This window comes from Amblyomma americanum, chromosome 3 (genome assembly GCF_052857255.1).
Source record: "Amblyomma americanum isolate KBUSLIRL-KWMA chromosome 3, ASM5285725v1, whole genome shotgun sequence".
Taxonomy (NCBI): domain Eukaryota; kingdom Metazoa; phylum Arthropoda; class Arachnida; order Ixodida; family Ixodidae; genus Amblyomma; species Amblyomma americanum.
In genome coordinates this window covers 173,229,574-173,253,645 of record NC_135499.1, presented here as the reverse complement: position 1 = coordinate 173,253,645, position 24,072 = coordinate 173,229,574, and the positions used below count along the sequence as shown (strand labels likewise).

Sequence of the window (24,072 nt, the reverse complement as noted above, 5' to 3'; positions counted from 1 at the left end):
CTGGATTTCAGATTAAGTATAATAAATTTAAATGGCAAAAATAGTGGCCTATAAAAGGGAAAAGTCAAAAAAGCAATTTAAAGAAGTGAATCATGATAGGGGAAAACACAAGGCAATAAATGTGGCAAAAAAGCAAAAAAGATAATGGATTAGGCCTATCCATTTAGCCTTAGCACAAAAAAACATTGAGGCTCAAGAACAATGATCTGTTACACTCACAAGCAAGTCTTGAATGACAAAAGGATGAAAGACTGCATCATACAGGAAAAGCATGCTCGGCTTACTGAGTCATCTATTGAAGTTAGATAGATAGATAGATAGATATGTTTATTTGAGTGTGCCTCAACAGCCAAGTGGCCTAAACGAGCGCACACTAGGTCAGATACATCAAAAACACCACTTCAAAAGATTTAAAAGCAGGCACGAAAACAACAATTAGGCAAATATGTCCATGTCATTAAACGTTTTGTTATATAAGATTTGTAAACGAGTCATTGGACAGATGGCGTGCAAATCGGGATAAAATGTGTCGAAATATTTTGCAGCTTTTGCATGCGGCACACGAAAATTCAGCGACATCAGTAAGGTCCCACAGTTAATGTAACCGCGCACGACGTTTTGCAGAAACTGCATGTCACGTATGCGTCGCCTGTCGCCAAGGGTAGACATATTGAGGTCTGCCAAGAGAGAATCATAGTCGTAGAAACGACGGCGAGTTCTTTTGAAAATAAAAAAAAAAAGTTACCTGGCATATAGAAAGCTTGCACACTTAAAGCACATCAAAATTTGAAATTTTCCAAGTTAAATACTCACAAAGCAAACTTGTGCACCTCCTGCATTTTCTGAAAAGTTATTAAGATAGTTTTTTTCTTTAGTTTTTGTAACACACTGCCTGTTCTGTGGCATTGTCCCAATACAAATAGTCGCTACAAAGAGCACACAGGCACCATTCATTGTTCAAATAAAAAGCAACTAAAAGCTATTGCCTACAAAATATATAAACCAAGTCTCATGGAAATTTTTTTAAACCTCCACTTTATAAGCTACAACGTTCATTGCCTGTTCAAGCTCACAGGGGCGGGATTTGAAGGTGCACGACACTTTCCCAAGAGATGCACCCAAGGAAGCCAAGCACCAGGCTGGGCCATGGCTTGCACCCATTTGAAAAAACAAACATTTTTTTTTACCGACCTTAACTTAATTAGCCACATTAAATATTACGAAGGCATCTGTTCTGCACTTCTTAAGCAGAGCAACACCTCATACAGTAGCTTACAAGCTCTAAGAGTGAAAATGCACAGCTTGAATGCATCAATGTATCTCCCTCCACGTCGTCCCTAAAATAGCTGGGGTATATAGGTGACCATCACCTGAGTCTTGAGGTATTTGAGCATGGGGTGCTCCTCCTTGGCTGGGCTGGCACCCTTGCCCTTGCCAGACTGGGGCAGAGGTGGCTTTGTCTCTTGTGGCAGGCCACCTTCCACGTCGTGCACCAGGCAGGTGGCGCTGCTGTGAAGCGACCGTGCCCCATCCAGTGCCTTCTCCAGTTTCTCCAGGTTGTGCGCTAGGCTCGCCTTGCGTTTCAACGGTGAGCTCGGCCCTGTGATGATCTGCAAGTGCAAATTCATGTGAGGCAGCGTCGCGAACACCACAGAAACAGAAGCCCATCAACAGACTGTGAACTTGGGACTTTTGGTGAGATGAGAACAGATTTGTACAAGGATGTCAGAAGTGCATTTCCAGCCGGTTCAAAATAATTGTACAGGCAAGAAAACAATATTGGCTGCACTGCACCACTTACAAGAGAGCGGGCTGGCCATTCCCAAGTGCGCAGAAACCAAATGGTGGGTAATGAACTGAAGAATGGAGAAAAAGCACTGCATACCATGATATCTTTTGCACTTTTTAACCCGCTTATCATTTCATGGGTAAAAACAAAACAGAGGGATGGAATGGGACGGACAGACAAACAAATAATGAAACCACTGCAGTTTTAGTTAACAGACACGGCCATATTAAAAATGCTGGACAGTTCCTCAAGCATACCTTATGTCATGCATTAGACCTCACAGCAACAAAAGCAGCACAAGATGGCTGCACCCACTAATTGAAACTATCATATTATGCGGTGTACAAGTCATTTTTTTTTTCTGAATCTTTCATCGCAGAGATTTATACAATGGTGCGATTTATACGCAATGAAAAATGACATGCCACTGCATGCCACTTTTTGCCATCCCCAGACCATGTTTGAAAAGAAAATCTACGCGTTAAAGAGGTAAAAGGTGAGTTACGGTATGTTTAACTGCGATCTATGGGTCAAATCGCATAATCCCACCCCAACCAGACTGATGCAGCAGCGGTGCAAAGCAAGCACTGCTGCCACCGCATCCAGTTCAGCCAGTCCAGCCATATTCTTGAAAGTTTCCCATTATAAGTATCACATCCGTTTGGCTTCGTGCACGCCATGTGTTGTTCTTGCTTTACATGACACCGCCTATGAGGCAAAGGAGCTACAATACAAGATTTAAACTTCATGCTGTTGAATATGCACTGGAGATGGGAACCAAGCAGCAGGGAAACAGTCAACATGGGTGAAAATTTACCCGGGATTGGTGCAGAGCCTCAAGAGCACTGGTCAATGAAGCCACCCAAAAAAGGCAGACTGCAGGAAGAGGGCATGCTGGCCAGAGCTCATGGATTGTATGCACACAGCAGATGCCACTTACGTGCGTTTTCATTCCACTCTCTGCCGAAGGTATCCTCAGTGCATTTTTGAAGTTTGAAGTTTATTCATTCATTGGTAGCAGATAACAAATGCTAAAGGCGTAGCCTGACAGGGGCTCCTGCCCTATCGAGCAGTAACGGCCGATAAGGTGCAATTTAAAACAAAACTTGAAAGCATATACGTACCATACATCTTGTAAAGACAGCAAACATGAACAGAAAATAATACTAAAAAACACTAGCAAGCATATAAAATACATCAAATATACGTAGCACACGTTTAAACAGAAAGTTAAATTATTTTACTTCAACAAAACAACATAAGGAGAAATATAAAGCTAATCATTTATTATTTCACTCTCCAGCAAGAATCTTCTGAGTGATTTCTTTGAAATATGTGCACTGAAATCAATCCTGTGTCCTAGGTTTATAGCGCTTATCAAATTTTAACAGGTGTATCTTATACAACGGTGTGACTAATGTGCGATTTTTATTATATAAGAAAAAAATTTGCAGAGATGTGTTATTATAGACAGGAAAATATGGCAATACAGTTTACAGAACCCAAGTGGTATTAATCTACTTGGTAAGTGAAAAATAAAATTTTAATTGATCAACAAGGTAGAAAGGCCAATTTCTGTTGTGCAAAAACAGTTCTCACCTTTTTGAATTTTTTGTCTTTTTTTCCACCTTCTTTATCTTCTTGCTGCTTGCCCATATCTTGGATAAGTCCAAAGTCATCTCCATAAACCTGCACAGCAGATATGGAGAGAAAAAATTCTAAGGACGAGTATGATACTCCCTAATGTGAAATTTGAGTGCAGCTCTGTAGGTGTTTTGATTTTGTGATAGCATATACTGAGGTAAATAATATGAGAGATACATAATCTATATACAGTTACAAAGCACCCTTTATTTTCCATGGACACTCTTTCTTCAAGTAACACTCCTTTCCCAGTCTTTGATTGTCATGAAGGTGGCTTTGTGGTTGGAGAAATGGATGGAGACATGTTCAACCTGCCGCCCCAATGCCCGTTTATGGTTTTTACTAGGAAGACAACGCTGTGAGTGGCATGGCTGACGCGGATCATCTATCGCGTACAGCACATTCCACAGCACCACCCGTCAACGAAGCAGAGCATAGAGCGACTGCGAGGAGACAGCACATGGGTGCACGTTCCACTGCAGACAAGCTTCCCCTCCCCTAGCCACCCTACCTCCACACATGTAGTGTTGATGGATGACGGCGTGCACGGCGCGCACCACTCTGATGCGAGCGGCGGTACTTTGTTTGCTCGGCACAACCGGCCTCGAGGGGTGCACGCTCACACTACTCTCGCTCTCCTCCCCTCCCCTAGCTCCCCTCGCACTCGGTTGCACTGACAGCGACACAGCTAAACCCATGAACGGACACATAGCAGCTGCGCTCTAAAAATGATGCATAACAGCAGGGTTAGGCCAAATGCGAAAAAGTGAGCTAGCACCCAGGTTTTCACTTCAGTTTTGGTGTTCGGATTTAGTGGGCATGGATGAAAAAAAGCACAGCACAAGAGACTAGCAGTTAAACGCACGGGATGTTGGGCTGCGGCGATGGTGTAGTGGAATGCAGTGGCCAGAAGCTGGTCTGTTCGCGCCACCACTGGTTCGAAACCCACTAGAGACCATAAATTGTTTTATTATAATTCATTTTATTTCAGCTCAAGCAGGTTTCAGACAGACATCGGCGAAATTGATGAGTGGGAGCCTTAGTACTAGCACACTAAAAAAACCAAGACGTAAAATTAAAAATGCTGCACCCTGACAAATCACTTCCTACGGAAGCCGGTATATACTGGGTGTTTCAGCAAACTCTCAAAAATCTCCAAAAATAAGGTGGCCGAAATAAAAGAAAATTTGATCAGGAACAAACTGCAAGCCACGGCGAGCCTCAGTTAATGTGAAAATTGTGCTAATTAACCAGTCAATTAACATACTTTAGTAATAGCTTTTTAGTTAGCCCAATCTGGTTGTAAGTGCCAATGGTTACAAACAAAGAAAACGTGATTCTTTAAAGCTATGCAACACAAGAAAATGCAGTACTTTTTTCCACAAAACAGAAACTAAAGGCATGAGGTGCATGGGAAACCCTGTGCAAACCCAAAATCCACTGGTTATGTGCTGCAACGGTTACGGCATCAATTAGAACTGCCTGTACTCTTGTACCACAGCATGCACTTTCTTTTGCTGCTTCGTCGCTTGGTGCAAGAAAATGGACAGTCATCATCAACTACCTGGTGACCATTTTTGAAAGCAACATCAAATCTAAATTCTGCCAGAAGCCAAAGTTCCGTGGGAAGCTTGGGACTCCAACACACCACAATATTAACTTTCTGAGCAGTTTGGCACGAGCATCTTGCATGTTTGATCCATACCTCCCAAATAGCACGAGCACTGGTTACCTTTCGAACACTCTTTGCAAGCCGATTGCAGGCCCTCATCTGCCTCCGGTAACAGGTGTGGTGGCAAAACTGCTGATGTGTGCAGGTGAAGTGCAAGGTGCCGCAGAGTTGGACGATGACCTAAAAACAGCAGTGTCACTGAGAAAAAAATTCAGCATGCTGCAGTGCATGAAAAGCCACCAGCCAGAAAAATAAAAAACTTGTGTACACAAGTTTATGGCTGCCAATGCAGTCCCTACAACAGCATTGAAGTGCCAAGAAAATATCGATGGTATAACCAATAGTTTTTATAACCAGGTTGCAGACAAAAAAAGAAACAAGAACAACTTCAATGTATTCAATAAAATCCAGAGGAGTAATTAACACTATTTTATTTCTTAACACTAAAAGGTCTCAAATGATTTTCCACTTTTTTCCTTAGTAATCTTGCTCCCATGTCTCTGCAAGCCAATTCAAGCTGCAAACGTCAGAACAAGAGACATTTCTCACTGATGTAGTAGAAACTGCATGGGTCACTGTCATTGTCATTGCTGCCTGTGACAACGACATCTGTGGTAATCGCCTTATCATTTAGGTCTCCATTTATTTTGACTGCATCATCAGCATTCGAGAATGTTTCCAGTCTTGTTGAGTCGCTGCCACCACATTTTAGAGGAAGCCGAAACTCCCCCATCACAGCACAAGAAAAGGAAGCTTCACCAAAAACAAGGCCACTGCTCACAACATTCTTGGCATATGGAGCAAATGCAGGATTTCAGGAAAACTGCTGACAGTAAGGAACCCCAGACCATGTGCTGAAGACAATCTGCATGGCAATTATTAGCATGAACTTGAATTCAGATAAGAGTCACCATTCCCGAGAAGCAGTGTCCAGGTCAAGCACAAGCCTGCTTAACAGATTCCAGTTACACAGTGACTTATACTCCGCACCTACGTCTATGCGCAACAAACCTGCGCTTGTGTTTAGTGAAAGGAAAAAGATTGTGACCAACCTGGCAATGCATGCGCTTCCAACCATCCGACTGAGCCCAACACGGGAAGCATGTGACAGCATACATGACCACACACATACAACCGTTAAGTCAGACATGCGGTCAAGTTAGCAATGAACAAAGGACGAGATCATGGCACACCATGCGTTCTCTTAGCATAGTCAGTGAGGATGCATGTTCACCTCCGAACACAGAAATATACATTTTTTTGTCAGCATGGTTCAGTTGGCACAGTAACCAAGTGTACATGTTTTTTTCTTTTTTAGTGGTTATTTGTAAGTAAAGAGGTTCAATCGTTATAATCGATAACGTATTTTGGCAGCACTGCTCTAAGCAGTTTATTTTACCATAAAAATATGTAGCCAAGCTTACAATGCTGCGGATGCCCATTGTTACCATATTTACATGATTGTAAGTCGAGCTATTTTTTTTATTTGAAAATCCGAACGGGGGGGTAGACTTACAATCAAAACGAAACCATCGCACTATAAGTAAAGGCAAGACAAACGAGATATCAGGCATGCTACAGCGTGTTTGCATTTTTGCTGCACGGCTCCGTCGCATCGCTCTTGGTGCTGGCCTTGAGCAGCTGCTATGTCAACGCGCAGAACTGGCATCCCCTCCCTGCGCGCACTGGCGGCGGCCAATGGTAGCGGCCGATGGCGGCAGCTATTGACAAGCTGTAAACTAGCACCCCACACATGGCTGCTGACTGCTGTTGCTGATAAGCGGTGGCAGCCCAATAACGCAATCGCGTTCTAAGGAAAGCTCAAGTATCCAACAAGTTTTCTTTTTTACTTTCAAATGCAAGCTCGGCACTCAAAGGAGCATTGATAGTTGATGGAAGGGCCGCTGTTCCAATCGAGGTGGCACCCGACGGAAGAGCCGACGCCATTCACGTGTAGTTTCTCTTTGGCTCTGACGCATTTGACTACTGCCGGCCGTGTTGCACAAGTTTGTAATGTAGTACTTCGTCAGTCATTATTTGTGTTCCCGGTCCGGCAAGCGACAGGCGCTCGTTCACGGCTACATTCAAGATTTCTGCCAATTTTTACGCCGAAGAAACAAAGAGCCGCGCGCCGGGCCACAAGTTCGACGTTCGCAATGGGTGATAAAGGTGTGGCAGCTGCAGCAAGGAAAATTTTCAGCTGTTTCACACAATGTCGTGATGTGGCTGTTTGCGATGTGTGCGATTTCGCTGGATGAAAACGTAAGAAACGTGCTATGGGACCGCAGCAGTGATCACGAAGGCAGCACTAGTGAGGACGATGGCACAAGTGTGGACGAGTAGCCCAGTGATTAATACATTTTCGTTTTGGAATGTGCCCATGTTCACGCCCGCGCGGGGCAGCCGATAGCAGCTGGATGTAGCTACACCTTTGAACCATTCTTCCCCCCTTTTCAAGTGCAAACAGGTCGCACCTTGAGCCAGGGCATGCGGGTGGCGATGACGGTGGCGTCGTCTGCGTCCAGCAGGTCCACGGGGCTCTCTGGTGCCGGCTCGTCGCTGAGCACGCCAGGCGACTCCTCCCCACTCACGTCTGCCCGCTCGCTCGTGTCACTGCGGTCCGAGACCGCGCTCACCTTGCGCCGGGACTTGATGCTCTCCGTTCTGCGCAGCCCTGCACCGCGCAAGTGTCACCACCTATTGTCAAAAAATGTGCACAGATACCAACAAACACAATCTGAAAGAGCAGCACAGCCTATGCATAATGCCACAGTTCCACCCGAAATTGCATTGCAAAGGAGTAAGTTGTGGGGCCATGACTTCTAAGCGCTTGCCAGTTGCCAAAACAGCAGAAGAAGCGAGGAAAAAATACATATGCAGGCACACTTCTTGTAAACATTCAAACTTTTCTTCCCTTTTCTGAACTGGCAACATTAAAATCCTATAGCTCAACTTCAATGATAGGCAGGATGATAATTTTGCACATACTGCATTCCTTGATGTCAAGAAAAAGCAAAGGAATGCAACTTCACAAGATCCGTGCAGTAAAATTCTTTAAAAGCTTCTGACAAAATCTTATTACACTGGGTATTACATAAGTGCACCATGTCTTGTTTTACATGAAATTAAATGGCTCAATTGGAATCAGCACTAAAAAAAAAATTCTTTGAAGATTTCATAATTCTGTGACTTCTTGATAAACATTTTTTTCTCTATGACCCTCTCCCCGTTACTGAGTCTTCATTCACACTTCCAAAACACTTCTTAACTTTGAAAAGACTTTGTATATACTGATCACTTGTAAAAACTATTTTACTTGTTAATAAACTGTGACATTTTAAGGCCTAATTTTTTATTCTTTGCACTGTCCCCTGGACTAAGCATTACACAAGCACTTGTAAAGCATGCATTGCGCGAATTCAATAATGGCAAGAATTGCATAGAATTTCTCACTTACGTGTGGCTTAGCCCACACATAGCTTCCCTCGTTTTGAGCTTACTACTCCACTACAGCCCACTCACCTCCCTCCTCTTCATCTTCTGCGAATGTGGAGGACCGTGCCCGGGACTTGCGGTCGCCAGGCTTCTTCAGTTTGAGGCTGCAGCGCTTGAAGCTGGAGTTATGGCCAGCCGTCGAACCTCCCGTCCTGCGCAGCAGGTGGGGCCTCCCTTGGGCAATGCGGCGGCCTGCAACGACAGAGCTGGGTCAGGCACAAACACACAGAGAAGGTAACAGGTGCCATGACCAAAGCTGTCACACTGTGCTTGCAAATGAATTCAGCTCCTGCAATGCTCTATGTTTGTGGGTGGTGCTTGCTTAAAGCTTCTAGACATGAAACGCCCAGAGGCAGCATTTTACCTACTGTTAGGAAATGTTATTGATATCTAATCACAATTTTGGTAGATGACATAATAAATAATGGTGATAACATTAATGTTAAATAATATGAGAAAGTAGGTAACAACGATAATGTCAGATATTGTTGAATAATATTGCCACCTAGTGTTGCCAGGTGGCGCAAGCTGTCCGCGAAGACGATGAGGTTGCGATCGTGCTATCGCGGATCGGCCGCCATTACCGTCTCCTCTTGCCAACTCCAGTTGTTGAAGCGTCTCTCCGTGAGAACTCCGTGACAATACGAAGAACACTTGAGAAGCGTAACTTGTCGCTCAGATGAGGCTGCAACTGACTATGACGGGATGAGCTCTCCTCCATAGACTGAGCTATCACGACAGCATACAGATTGAATGGATAGCAGAAATACTGGACGACATCAGGGCTAAATTTATTGTAGTAGCGCCTATCGCCAGAAACATGCATCCTGTCGTTCATCAAGCCAGGCGTAGAGCCAGGTCAGATGCCTTAACCACGGCCCACCAGAACAAGAACACGTCAGCATAGATGCATCAATGTACGCAAATGGAAGAGATGTGGTGGTGATGGTGATCGACTCCCGGCTAAAGGAGAAGGTTAGAGCATCGCTAAGGAACTGCACCATGTCTGACGCCGAAGAGGCCGCCGTTGCTCTAGCGGTCGCCGAGGGCAAACAGGCCCGGGCGTTCACTAGTAATTCTGACAGATTCACAAGACGCTTGCCAGGGATTCACCAACGGTGGGATCAGCAAAGAAGCAGCCAGCATATTGAAGGCCAGTAGCGAAGTGACGAAAAAACACCACATACTTTGGGTTCCGGGACATGATGGCATCGCCGAGAATCTCATAGCTTGAGCTTATGCTAGCTTAACAAGGTCAGAGGCCGAAGAGACCGAGATGGTGACCCGTACCTACGCAGACATTTTGGAGCACATCCGGGGAACCAGAAGCTGGTATCCCCCGCCCCACAAGGTGTTAAAACAGGGAGTAGACAGTGTCATGGCGGCAGCTACAAACAAATTCATATCCATGTCTCTCTCTTTACAAGATACGGCCGATCCGCGATAGCACGATCGCAACCTCATAGTCTTCGCGGACAGCTTGCGCCACCTGGCAACACTAGGTGGCAATATGAACTAATGGTGTTATTGTTATTGAAAAGTTAATATTTTCTACTTAAACCAAAGCAAACTTCAGAGAGAAAAACAATGCTTATGCACCCCCGAGGCTATCTATCTCTTACTAGCTGCCAGTTAATTCAAGGAACATGCACAATGGACAGAAAGATTTGAAGAAAGGACGACACACAAGTGCTTTTTCTCTCTCTCTTATTTTTATTTCTGCACTACAAGTGAACCAGCGTGATAACAAATTCATCATAACTGTTAGGCTTTTTAGTAGTGGCACTGAATCAGAAGTTAACAGAGTATAAATTAACCACACCATTAATATTCAACGGCTCCATCACAAGGGAATGCATCCATGCAAAAGCTATATAACTTTCTTTTTTTTGCTTCTGCTGCTGCTGCTGCTGCTAGGTCCCTATGATACCTAAATGAAACCAGAGATATGACAAAAAAAAGTCTTTCTTTTTGTTACTGCAAGGTCCCTCAGTAGCAGTAGACGAACCACAATAAACATTTTATGCTCATATCCATTCTTGGCAACGAGACATATTTAATTTTTTTATAGTGACAGCAGGGAGCATTGGTGACCATTACTATGGTCTGTAACTAAAGAGCTCCAATAACACTGCCCCTGACTGAATAATGAACCTGATGCAAGGCTGTGGTCTGTCCAGTGAGAATGCTGGCCGACCAAATGTGCACGCTAGGTTTTAGGCCCCTCCAGAAAACAGGAGACAAGGTGCAATGCAGCTATCACAACCAGTTCTTCTTTGCCCACAGAGAAGAAAAGAATATAGGAGCATTTTTTATTCCCATTTTCCTTTAGTTGATGAATCACCACAGTCACCTTTCTTTATCTACAACTAGACCCAGTCACTTTAAACACAATGAAAATAACGACATTGTTAACTTCATAGTGAGAGTTCAGCTCAGAATACAGTATATTACATCTAACGGCAATGTCCAATCAGCCAAGAAGGAAAAGTTTTGAAGCCTTATGACTGTAGGTATTTTATCCCATGATGACAATAACAAGTCACTGCAGCAATGAGAAATGTAGGTATCTCATGTGAAAGTACATATTCCTGATCACACAAAGAAGCCACTTCTACAATTACCATTTTTTTCCATCTCAGGTATTCATTTAGATTAGAGCATCGGAATAAAGATCTTGAAAATACACTTGTAGTCACTGTATATCTAGTCAATTTTGAAGCACAAGAAAACTTTCACTTCATCTACTGTTGCAGTTAAGGAAGTGTGAATCTGAATGGCCTGCTCCTCTTGCTTTGCCATACATGTCTCGAGACATCTTGTGCAGATTGCAGGCATTGGACAGAAAATACTATCCCAAGTGAGGCGTACTATGCACAGAGATCAATGCTTTACGGTCTTCTTTTTTTATTATTATTAACTCGTATGATACAACAAAATAAAAGTTTGAAAAATCCTAAGTAACTATCACTGCAACGCTCAATGAAGTGACTAAAGACGACAGTGCAGGAGAACATGAAATTATGAAGGCCTGCCCAGTAAAATCTCTGCAGAAAAATTTATTTTCAAGCACCTACCTCTCTTCTCGTCAGGAAGAATGAGCTCCTCCTGAACATTCACCGTGTTATTGCTGCTGTTCTCGGACTCCCCTTCAGCATCTGCCTCATGCAGCACAAAACTAATTCTTCTTTCTCCTACCACAACTGGAAAAGGAACAGACAAAAGTCCATTCATAAAAGAGGGACTCGGAAGCTCCCAAAACTCTGTATCAAGAGTAGGATTTAAAAAAACAAAATCAGCATAGAGTGACATCCTGAAAGGAGCATAGACAACTAGCAGCCATATAGAATCAAATCACTCTGGCACCAAGGTCTGCAATAAGTGGATGACCCCCAATAAAAACAACATAACCTTACACAAAACTAGTAATTATTTAGGGGGGTAAAAAGAAATGGACACAGTTGTGCATGTCTGCTTTCAGGAAAAGAAATTCAACATTGGTGGTGTTTGACATATATGGTCTGCACCATGAAGTGATTGAAATCACAAATTGCATAAGCACGGTTGCTGGTTACAAACTTCAATGGGATTCATTTTCTGAAACTCAGGCAGTGCAGGCCGCCATGGTGGCTCACTGGTTATGGCGCTCTACTGCTGACCCGAAAGACACGGGTTCGATCCCAGCCGCGGCAGTTGAATTTCGATGGAGGCGAAATTCTAGAGGCCCGTGTACTATGCGATGTCAGTGCACGGTAAAGAACCCCAGGTGGTCGAAATTTCCGGAGCCCTTCACTGCGGCGTCCCTCATAGCCTCAGTTGCTTTAGGACATTAAACCCCAACAAACCATAAAATAATCAGGTAGTGCAGTAATTTCGCACTCTGCAATCACTCCTGCATTTGTACAAAGCTCAACACCAATGAAATTGTTTGCCGATATTGCAGTGACTAAGTGTGCAGTGTAGTCTGTTCATTGTCTGCCAACAAGCTTTTTGTACTGCTGTCTACCAAACCTCAAACTGGTAGAAACATAAACAGAAATGACACGCCATCACCTTCACCTGCATGGAATGATGTTCTTGTGGGAGTGAATTTGTGTTCTCCTTTATTTAAGCATTACTTGCTTTTCCTTGCTGTTCTCAACTTTTCCTTGAACCAGTGCACTTTTCAAGTTCAATGTGAAGCAAAGGCTGCTTATCACAACTGCACTAACAATGTGACCAGTGAAAACCAGGAACCCATATATATTTTATAATCATGTCTTATTTCTTCGTAAGAGGCAACTATTCATCACAAATTGGCAAATAAATGGCCAAATGAACTTCACTGTGCACAGCAAAGTGAAAAAGGCAACAACAAAAGAAGGTGCTGGAAGTGAAACCTATTTCGGCATAAACCTCACAAATCATTAAGTTTTCACAAGAGATGAATTTTTTACCACTGCTTATACACTCTTAAGAGAAATGCTGCATTCTGCACTAGATTTTAAGATAAAAATGACAGATTTAGGAACAGGATGATGCCTACAAAATAACCTTCGAAGCACCTGTCAAACGCCCACAAATTAAGCAAAACAGATATATGTATTTTATCTTCACTTCAGGTGACCTCATCTGGTATTTAAAAGAAGAACAAGAAATTTTAATACACCTTTTAAAGAGGGCATATGCATCCATTAAAATTGAAAATGTGAAAAAAAAAAGCAAATTAATGCAAACAATCAGGGAAAAAAATTTTCAGAAGTATTCACAATATAATACGCTTGGAGCCAACCCAACATCCGCCCAATATGACAGACCACAGTAATTATGACAGCAAGAGCGTCACATCAAAACATTAACAGTACCAAGGCGAATGTAGGAAGAGTAATTCACAATGTGCAAATAATGCCACTTGGATACTGAAGGCACAGCACATATGAAGAGAAGTTTATATGCTGTGACTGGGTATTAAGAAAATAACCAAGAAAGTATAGCAGCAGCAGGTAGCTGCTCAGCCCCTTATATATACAGAACATTATCTACAAACAGCTAAAAAGATCGAGTGCTACAAGCTTCACAGCTTGCAACAATATGAATCTGTGATAACACCTCCACTGGAAAAATAATGGTAAATTACACAAGCACAAAACCAAACTAAAACAAACATTACGCATGCTGCTTTATCTTCTGCCAGGCTGTCACTGTTGTTCACAATGTAATGCAAGATCAAACAGCACTGCTTTTCTGACTGGTACCTAACATAGGAGTGGTGGGTGGTATGCACCTGGGTGGGTCTGCTCAGCCAATGAGACCAGGCTGTGGGCCGAAGTCTGGCTGACTCCCAGAGTGCTCAGGGCCATGCTCCAACGACGATTAGCGTTGACACTACGAGGCTCAAAGGTCAGCCGGTCGCGAGCCGACGTGCGGGCAGACTTCTGCGGTAGCAGTTGGTACGTCTCCCGCAGGAAAGCTGTGATCTCCAGAAGCAGCTGGCAGGCTGCCATCTTTAGTGCAAATGGGCAAATGTTGCCCGAAGGATTGATGCTTGCTGCAGACCACAACAAATACACAGGCTGACACATATATTCGCATATGTCAGCAAAGTACACTATTTAAAAAGGGATGCAAAATATAAAAATAGGAATTAACAGCACCAGTCTTCCATTTTAAAGGCATGTGACATTAAGAAAATGTAGTTTCACAACCCTCTCCCTTCAAAAGCATATCGAGTTTAGCAAAGCTTCACTCTAAACACACACAAGCAAGGTCTCCTCCACTACAATAAGTGCCTGCAGCTCACCTTCATCTAAGAAATCCTCTTCTTCGTCTTCCATTCTACACTGCCGACGCCTTTGCTCATCGGCTGCAATGGCAGCAACCTCCAGGGGGTCCTGGGTCTCACTCTGCAGCATCTCTTCAAGTCTGGCCCCAATTGCCTACAGGATGCAGGAGACAACAAGTTCAAGCTTTAAATACAAATGCGCTGCTCACAGCCTTGATGAAATGCTTGTCCTGCAATTTATGCAAACTGCAGTTGTTGACTACGCCAGACTCCTGCGATGGGGAAAAAATTTATATTCATGGTTTGTGAACGAGGCAGGTATTGTCAGACCAGGTGACCTTCTTCATCAGTTTTAAAAACACATGAAGGACAATGATTATGAAACAATTAGTTGTTTTTTAGATGTACTTACCTGCAAACAGAAAACTAGCTCCAGCAATATGGTCACTGCAGGCATTCTTGGTGATTCGATCACTTCAGCAGCCAACAGGTAAATTTTTTGTTTCCACTAAAAGGCTTAACAACATCACCCCAGGTTTCTTGATAAAACCCCAAACATACAGCAACTATCATGATAATTTCTTTTATTTCTCATTGGGACTTACTGATTCAATGCACTTCCACTGGTTCCAAGGATTTTGTGTGAAGTAACTCAAAACTTAAATATGCATACAATTCTCCCTATATACAAGCTTATAACCCTTGCATCTTCATTTGTAATTTCACTGTGGGCCAACACTAAGTACTTATCAACATTTTCATACCCAACAGTTAAGAACGTCAAGAAAGCAACCAGCTTTTCAGGTCACGTTGTTTTGAAGATGAGTACTATATCATCCGACTTTTGCACATCTAATTAAGCTCTACCTCAATTGTAAATTGTAATTGGTGTCTGTTTTCAATGCACAGATTTTAATTTTTTTTTAAAGAGATTTTTAAAGTTGGCCAAGCTGCAACACCCAGCTAAGTCACGAAAATCAAGAAAATGCAGGTGTGCCTGCCTCGGCCCAGTGGAAGAAGAGTTTCCCAGCTGCCCGCTGAAGGATGTGCGTGCGGTGCAAGCCCGAGGGTGTGCCTCGATTGGCCAACGGACCCGACGGTCGAAATACAGGCAAGTTCAGCTTCATCCAGGTGGGCCACTGGCCCTTGTTGCACCGGTGCACAAAGTGGGCGCATTCCAAGAACAAGGCTGCACGGGACACCACCGGAGCTTTCTGTGTGTATGCAGTACAAATGCAAACAATGACGTGTCACCTTTCAGTTCATCACTCAAGGTTATGTCAGTGAACCTGAAATGCAGAAAAGCACTAAAAACATATAATATGTCCATAACACTGCTGCAAAGTGGGACCGTCTACTCCATCCCAATGTCATTCGGCGGAATCAATAATAGCAATAATTAATTTCCTTTTACTTTCTTGCAGTAGAGATTACAGGTCAGTTCCCATTCCTGGAGTTGCAATGTGATCCCAGTGCATTCCCTCAATTCCAGCACATTGACACACGCTGCAAAAGTCTTTTTCGGCCAAGAGTAGTACTCCAGAGCTCTAAATACTATTACAGGGGTTAACTCAGCAGCAGGCGCAACAGGTGGCAGTCAGGAAACACACAAAAACTAGGTCACCCCAACTGCAACGTTCTTGTCATGGTCAACACCAGAGCAACATTACAATGTCCTCTTCGTCACGCAACTGCGTTCCATAATAATATTTTAACATTAAAAAACTGTTTGTCTACAACGATTAAAAACTGCTCCCTTTCCTCAACACTCCTGCAGCACAGGTATGCAATGCATGCAGCAATTTACCCGGTAGAATGCGTAATTTTTTTATTCTTGCATACACAAGTAAACCACTTAGTGCCGCTTAAGGTGCAAACCGTGGCTGCGTTGCCTGTTTTACCAGCGGATTTGCTCCCACTGACACTTCCTGTTTGTAATGCTGAAGGAATCAGACTGCAATCATGTTCAAGAAGCAAAAATGGCATTTAAGAAACATGAATCTGTATTCTGAGTTTGTGTCACAATAAAAAGAGTCATAATCTGCTGCAGCACCACACCTGATTGGACAAAACACCAGAAGCGGATGTGGTGGTTTGAATGCAGCAAAAAGGGTTGAAGAAACTGGACGGTGACGTAAAGCACATAGCGTACGCAGCAGATGCTCAACGACAGCCAACATGGCAGCGCGCTCTGAAACGAAGCCTCTCGCTTCGAAGTGAACTCGTTGGTGTTACTGTGTTTTTCGGCACGTGAACTGGCTATAAACTGGGCACGGGCCTTCGCTTCGTCTTACCTTGCCTATAACAAATTGGATGGACGATAAATTTGACCTGTTTTTTATTTCGTTGGACGATTCGGTGGCTCCTAGGCCTAACAAGCACTGGTTTGTTGTAGAAATTGTTCTCTTCATTCATGCCGGATGGCACCACTCTCACTGGAGTCATCTCGTCTGCGTACGTTGAATGATGTAACATAAACCATAATGTCCGGCAAAATGCTTGTGTTTACTCCGCTCAAACGTGCATTTCCTATTCTAGAACTCTGTTAGCTGTTGAAGCATCCTGCATCATGATCGTGTGTAATGCCTGGCAGCATTAAAGTGCTCATTTGCATGGATGGTCAGTCGCCGGCGATGCACTACTACACTGCCGCGTTTGACATGCCATAGGTTGTTTTTCGGCATCCCTAAGGGTTCTCGATAGCCGCGGTGGTGTGGCTCTACATTGAGCTCGCTAGTTAGCTTGAAAGTTAGTTTTCAAACGTCAGTGTGGGCATGCGTGCGCTTCGTACAATGGCAAACCTATGAAAACTTCGTCTACAAAGTCTCCCAATGCACATATGAAGCGAAACAGAGCAAGAATATTTTTTAGCTCATCCCTTTTATTTCTTTGCTGCAGAAAAATTAAAAACCTAACAGCGGCATCTCGCTGTTCTTGCAGTGCCTGCATAAAAGGAATGAAAAATGTAAATTACCATCTGCAGAGCCGTCTGATCACAGCAGCAACTTACGCTCAGTGATGTTGCAGACAGCAAGTCGTCACAGCGTCTAGGTTCAGCACAACACAGAGCGCACATTGTGCAGCGAGTGAGTGCATGCCACAAATTTTCCTCTCCGTTTCCTTTTTCCCCTCAAAATAAATGTAAAACGTCGTGTTGTGCGAACAAGCGAGCTGCCTTTTATTAACCATCGGCGATCGACGATTGTAGCATCTCCCTTCTATCACTGAAAAGCCATGCGTAGTTGCATACGATGTTTTCTTCTTTAAATGCACCTCTGACATCTGGGTGCAGAAAAGAGTATCTGAACTGTTGTTTCTATTTGTTGAACTTCATTTGGTAAATAAAGCAGCTTTGATATCACACCTTTACGGAGGAGTCCAATGCACAACTAAACTTGTGGTTGAATTTTTCTTCTGTCGCATTGGTTGCGTTCCATTTCTCGGCTAAGTGCAGTAGCGCCACTGGACGTTTCGCTGCAACAACCGCAACGCAGTGACATCCTGCCGCCGCTCGCAGTCGCAACCGAACCGACATCCGCTTCCGGCATTTCAACCTATCAGGTATGGCCACTGTGGCAGGTTATGACGTTTTTATTATGACACAAACCGGAATACGGCCCTTTGGGAAAGACAAGAATTTAAAATAACCACAAGAAAAGGAACAGGAAAGCTGCATTTGGCTCAGATGTTAATAAAATTCTAACTTAACTATAGGCTATGATTGTTTACCACACCAAAAAAATTTTTTTGGGGTCCCTTTCAAATAAATGGAACCTCTATGCCCTTTAAACGGACACTTACATGACCCTAAAGACTAAGGTTGCTATCATAACCTCCATACGTTACATCGTCCAGTACCATCAAATGCAATTCGGTCTGGAGCCCTGCTGCTCCCCAAAAGATCCTTAGGAACTCAGTACTGATCAAGCACAGTGTGCATGACAGAAAAACCAAGCTTAAAGAAATACAAAAACGAGAGGTTTGTTTATTGGATAAATCAAAGGCGAGCAGGTAATGACACTAACACAAGCGTCTGCCGTTGTTCTATGCAAGCAATCAAATTAAACTCTCCTTTCTACTTTTTTTTCACTAAACAAAATCTAATTTCGTGTGTAAATTAGAAAATTAAAGCTTATCTGTGCTCTTCTTGGCGTCGATTAGTGACATGGTTATTATTCACCAGAGCCATAAGATGACACAAACATGTCAAAAAACCATTTAATTTTTATAACGCACTGCCACAACCGCAGCAATTCCCCAATCCAATAACTATCTATAGTGCTATTGTACTGCACAGATGTTCAACAGAAGTGCAGCTCATCATGTTCTGTGTGCACTGTGCCACTTAACAGCAGCAACATGATTCACTTATAGCAGGATACAACTCAAGAATGAAGCAGCAAATGCCCTTCACAGGAAGCTCTCCAGCCAATTGCGTCGAACGGTTCTCATGATATATGGTTGATCTCCTAACACTGGCTAGTGTGACATAACACGGGGCTGGATGGAAGGCCTGCTGTGAAGGGCATTTGCTGCTTCATTCTTGAGTTGCATCCGACTGTAATAAAGGCTCTAAGAGCCTGAAAGTCACAGTAAAGTGAGGCTGATGACAACACACTCAAGAGCACAAGAGATAGGATTGATAGCAAACTTGCCAGATCTAGTGCTGCTGCCAGCAAAGGTGAATCAGGAACTGTCCCAGGCTGGCAAACCTCTTGCAGGAAGGCAAACCGAAGCATGCCATCATAGACCAGCCGGGTGTTGACCAGTTTGCTTTCTTTCATGATGAGCATCTCGCCATCTCTCTGGTTGTGATCCAAGTCAAAAGAGTTTCGCCGGCTCAGATCTACAAACAATGACAGGGCATTTCTTTTAAGTTTTCAACAGCCGCAGGCAGGCTTCACACTCAGGAATGAGTTGTACTCTGTGCAAAAAAGAACTTGGAGCTTCCCATTCAAATAAGCCTATCCCAAGTGTTTCTCCATCTCAGCTATGCTAGGAAACTTGAGGTATCTGAGCTGTTAACCAATCAAATTACATTGTTAGCTAACTATTTCTACCATTTCTCAGAAAACACGAGAGCAAAAAAGTTTTCCCACCCACCTGGAGGCTCTTCAAAGCTGCCATGCTTGCTTTTGCTACGGCCAAAACCCAGCTTGGTGAGCTGGTCCTCCATGCGGCGACGAGCACGCAACAGCGTCAGGCTCATGTGGCTGGCAGACTTGGGTGGCATCTTGGGTGTGCGGTTCATGCCGCTTGAGCGCCGAATCAGGCGTTCAGTTGTGTTGGGTGACGTATCTAATCCAACTCCTCCGGGTGAGCTCCCATACTCTTCTTCACCCGGTTCGCCTTTCCGGTCCCCTTTCAACCATCCCACTGTATGGAAAGCACACGTCCGTCAGAATGCTTTAAATATACAGGACGGCACTTTAAGACATGCATACACAGTATTAGAATGCCTTGCTTCTTAGGTTTGGTGTTCACAAGCACAAAAATGCAAGAGCAACGCTAATGGAATGATAAAATATAAACGCAGATGCTGCATGTGGATGTTACCTTGTTTGATCACGTGATTGCAAGCACCGTGCATTTTTTTTTTAACATTCACTACATCACAACTACTATATGCCTTTTTCTTTCAACCAGCATAGCATGCTTGGACAAGCCTAAATAAAATGCCGTAAATCATATTTTGCCTGCTCTCTCCAAGCTTGGAATGCACCATGAACCAGAATCAATAAATAAAATGGAAATAATAAATACCGAAATGTGTTTGAGTAGCATAACGGGCCAGATGCACATAAGCATTGTTTTGCTTTGCTTTATTACTTTATTGAGGTTTAACATCGCAAAGCGACTCAGGCTATGAGGGACGCCATAGTGAAGGGCTTCGGAAATTTCGACCACCTGGGGTTCTTTTACGTGCACCGACATCACACAGTACATGGGCCTCTAGAATTTCGCCTCCATCGAAATTCGACCGCCGCGGCCGGGATCGAACCCGCGTCATTCGGGCCAGCAGCCGAGCGCGTAACCACTGAGCCACCGCGGCGCCCTATAAGCATTGTTTTCACTGCAACATACCCCAAATCTGAACGATGCATATGTAATACGATAAGCAATACACACTTTACACTGCTCTACACAATGCATCTTGTTACTGTAATTGGCAGAAAAATAGTTCGGCGAGCTGGACTGAAGGGGGGGCATCAGTCTTGGAATTTTTTTCTTTATTTCTGGACTAAATGCAATAAAAATGCACAGCCTTAATCAGTTCTTTATGCTAATTTCAGATATGTAACCAATTTTCTGATATGCCAATTAGTTCTCAGGCTTTAGAAATTTTCGCTACTTTGTTTGCAAGAACAATAGAAAAAAACACTCATCAAAAAACTATTATTAACCTGTGTCTAGATAGTATACAGTACAAGGAATACAATGTAGGAATTTAGGCTAATATTAGTTATTTACAGCTTGTTGAAGTTCAATGTAGGGAGAACTGGTTGAAAAGCAGCTTAAATCGAGTGCACGTAAAGATTAGTATGCACAAATCAAGAAATCGGTTCCCAATATTGTATACTTTAATCATTTTGCAGCATGTTCTAGATGCAAAGATATCCTCCTTGTAAACTAGCAAACAGTCAACAATTTGTGTTTTGAGAAAACAAGGAACAAAAAACAGAAATGAACTCGTCTGCGCCTTATAAAGTGGAATTGCAGAAAAAATAGTGACCCAGAAAATGAATAGATCTTTAGATATGCAAAAGATGGGCTGTAGATTTTGAAAAAGCCATTTTGATACAGTCGATTTTTTTGCAATTTTCAAGCTCTCAAGAGCCCTCTCCCCCCCTGAAGTTAATAACAAACAGATGCTATTCAAAGCAAACAAACTGCTTTGGAATAGTGTGTCCATGCAATTTATTTTGAGAAATTGTTGCACTGCATGCAGTGCTCAGGATGGTCAAGCCAGAGTGTTTGCATAAATAATGTTTTTAATGAATGCAAATGCCACAGTCCTTGTGATGATATACAGCAGAGGCCATAGATGTGGGCGTGTGTTTTATTTCTTCACGCTTTCATATTGGGGCACATGCTTTCTCAGAAAGTGCGCACAGAGCGACAGAAAAAGCAAAGACGTACCCAGTGCAAACTTAGAGCCCTTGCTGTGCTTAGGAGTGAGGGAGATATTGTCTCCCTCCGACACGCTAAGCCTAGGAGTCAGGGCCCGGTGCTGACGAGGAAATGAGGGCGTTGTCTGTCCTGGCGCTGGGCTTGGGCATGCCGAGACATCCTCCTTCTCATCCATGACGCTCTGCAAAGGCAGTTAAGATGTGTCTGTAGCGTATGCATTCTGCATTACATCCACTTTTTTGAAAGGAGGATTAGCTAAGTTTGTCTTTTTTCTTATTTTTCAGCATACAAGAGCCAGCCAAAGCACTAAACATCCATGAAGAGATGGTCTCTCCTGCGTTGTATTCAGAATAACCCACATGATTACAAGAATCAACAAGATACTGGTCTCCTTGCTCATTCTCTCACCCTTCTGCAAAACTTCTCACGGTTTCCAAGGTCAATGCAACTTCACACAACTCCATATTTGCAAGTCTAGTGTTTGCTTTGCATTAACTTCGTTTCATAAGTAGACGCAAAGAGGATACCTTTGAATGCTGTCACACACGGCTGCGCAACATCGTCGATTATGTAGCCCTATTTTTTTTGCATTTTGACATTTTTCTACAGCTAACTAGACAGATTGTTCAGAACAAATAGACATCGCTGTTACCTGCATTGCAACAAAGCCCTTTATGAAGCAGTACAAATGCGCATACACAGTAATGGCAGCATACCTGAGCACTGGGGACCTTTCTAACACCTCTTTTCCTAAAGAAGGACTTCCTGCTGCTCTTCTCAACAGCCGTTTCATCAATAATGAAAACATTTGATGAAAACAATGGATCCTTCAATTCTTCGTGCTCTAAGGACTTTGCATGTCTGAAAAAAAAAAAAAGCATTTTAAGCTTACAAATGCAGAGTTAAATTAATTAGTTAATACAAACATGACTTCAAAGCCCATGCAACACTGTGATGAAAAACATGCACTGACACTATTCTTCAAAGACAAGACTCACAAATGGCATATAAGATTAAGGTAGGGTGAGACTTTTTTTTGTCAAAGAGTTCGATTTTGAGATTTTGCGATCATCTGATAGAGAATTTCTTTATCTTTCAGAAAATATATTACACTTGAGTATTTACAATTTCAAAGATAATTTTTTCTTGTTTTTTTCTTTGTGACGTCGACGGAGAAAATGAATACACTTCGACATGGTCTTTTCGTCTCGGACATCGACAAAAATTCAATACTCCGAAGTTTTTGATCAGAAATGCAGGTTTGGTTTTGGATTAGAATTCTGCCTTGTTTGCAGTACATTTTTCAGCCACTAAGGCTCCTCCTGTAGCTCTCCTGTCAAGTGAAGTTTTGATGAATAAAACGGTTTTCATAACCTTTACTGGAGTTTTTCTCAAAACATAATTTTTGAATGTTTCTGTACCTTTTCTCAGGAACTATGAGGCATTAACAAACAAAATTTTATTCTGATGTTAATTAATGGCATTTACATTATTGGAACTAGAATGAATAGTTTAGGTGCATTTGTATTTTCCTGACTAAAATAAAACCATTCATATGTCACAATTTTATTGCATGGACAAAGATAAATAAACATAACAAATCTAGTTTTTGTTGGAAGCAGATAATTGTAGTTACACTTGTGTGAAGCGCTGGTTGGTACTCTCGTACAAAATTGCAACACTCTGCGGATAGTAGATTTTAAGAAAAGGGTACATTAGTAGACAAAATAAAAACAAAAATAAAAACACTGAACAAAAATTAAGACTTTTGAACTCTAATACAAGCTGCGTCTGTCTTTAAGATTCCTTGCAAATTTTTTCAAGGAACTGCCAACTTTTGCAACTCATTTTCAAAGTCTCACCTCAAATTAATACAGCGACAACATGAAAGCAAGAACAAAACTAAGACAACACACTAACTACCAGTTAAAATGTTTCCAGTGGTGCATATCAGTAAACAAAAATAGAAAAGGTCGAGCTGAGTACCTAACAATTCTTGTCCCTGGTACATAATTCTTCTTTTTGTTTGGACGGTCTGCAGAGTCAAGCATCCCACTCAAGGCCACTCTTCGAAATATGCCCCCATGGTTGTCATGAACATAGCTCATCAGTTGACGCAGATCACAATATAAAGACTAAAAGAAAAAAGCACAACACAAGCGTCACTGCATTCTGCAGAATGCTTACCAAGGATTGCAAACAACATCTAAATGTTACCTCTAGTTGATACCACCATCACTCATCAACAGTAAGTATTCACTGCTGAGTGATCTCGCATGAAAGCATTGGGGCATAAAAATTATTTCTGTATTTTTTACACTACAGATAAGACATGCCCCTAATTTATAAGGCTCTTTTGCAACTGCAGATTAATTCTTCTTGACCCATCATTATAATTGCCATCGACAATGTGCCGCCACCGCAAGACTAATAATTTTTCTGAAAAAAATTCAAAATTCAGACTTGTGCCAATGATTTAAACATAGTAGCACGGCCTTATGAAAAAGAGCAATAATTTTGCACACTGTAGGCATGAGTTCTGGCTTGTAAAGCTGCAATATTTCTATACTTAAAAAGCAG

At 42.7% G+C, this 24,072-nt stretch overlaps 1 protein-coding gene across 2 annotated transcripts in view; it reads right to left on the bottom strand.

Moving 5' to 3' along the window:
* Positions 1-24,072, bottom strand: part of unc80 (unc80, NALCN channel complex subunit) — a 125,698-nt gene that overhangs the window by 72,386 nt on the left and 29,240 nt on the right. For both annotated transcript variants that reach the window (XM_077658820.1, XM_077658821.1), the window contains exons 16-29: positions 23,479-23,627; positions 22,209-22,353; positions 21,502-21,673; positions 19,465-19,737; positions 19,017-19,207; positions 15,363-15,575; positions 14,380-14,515; positions 13,864-14,127; positions 11,678-11,803; positions 8,628-8,792; positions 7,580-7,779; positions 5,166-5,285; positions 3,389-3,478; positions 1,371-1,610 (exon numbers count right to left, since the gene is read on the bottom strand). In XM_077658820.1, coding sequence (XP_077514946.1) covers positions 1,371-1,610; positions 3,389-3,478; positions 5,166-5,285; positions 7,580-7,779; positions 8,628-8,792; positions 11,678-11,803; positions 13,864-14,127; positions 14,380-14,515; positions 15,363-15,575; positions 19,017-19,207; positions 19,465-19,737; positions 21,502-21,673; positions 22,209-22,353; positions 23,479-23,627 — 2,484 coding nt within the window. The remainder of the gene's footprint in view (positions 1-1,370; positions 1,611-3,388; positions 3,479-5,165; positions 5,286-7,579; positions 7,780-8,627; positions 8,793-11,677; positions 11,804-13,863; positions 14,128-14,379; positions 14,516-15,362; positions 15,576-19,016; positions 19,208-19,464; positions 19,738-21,501; positions 21,674-22,208; positions 22,354-23,478; positions 23,628-24,072) is intronic.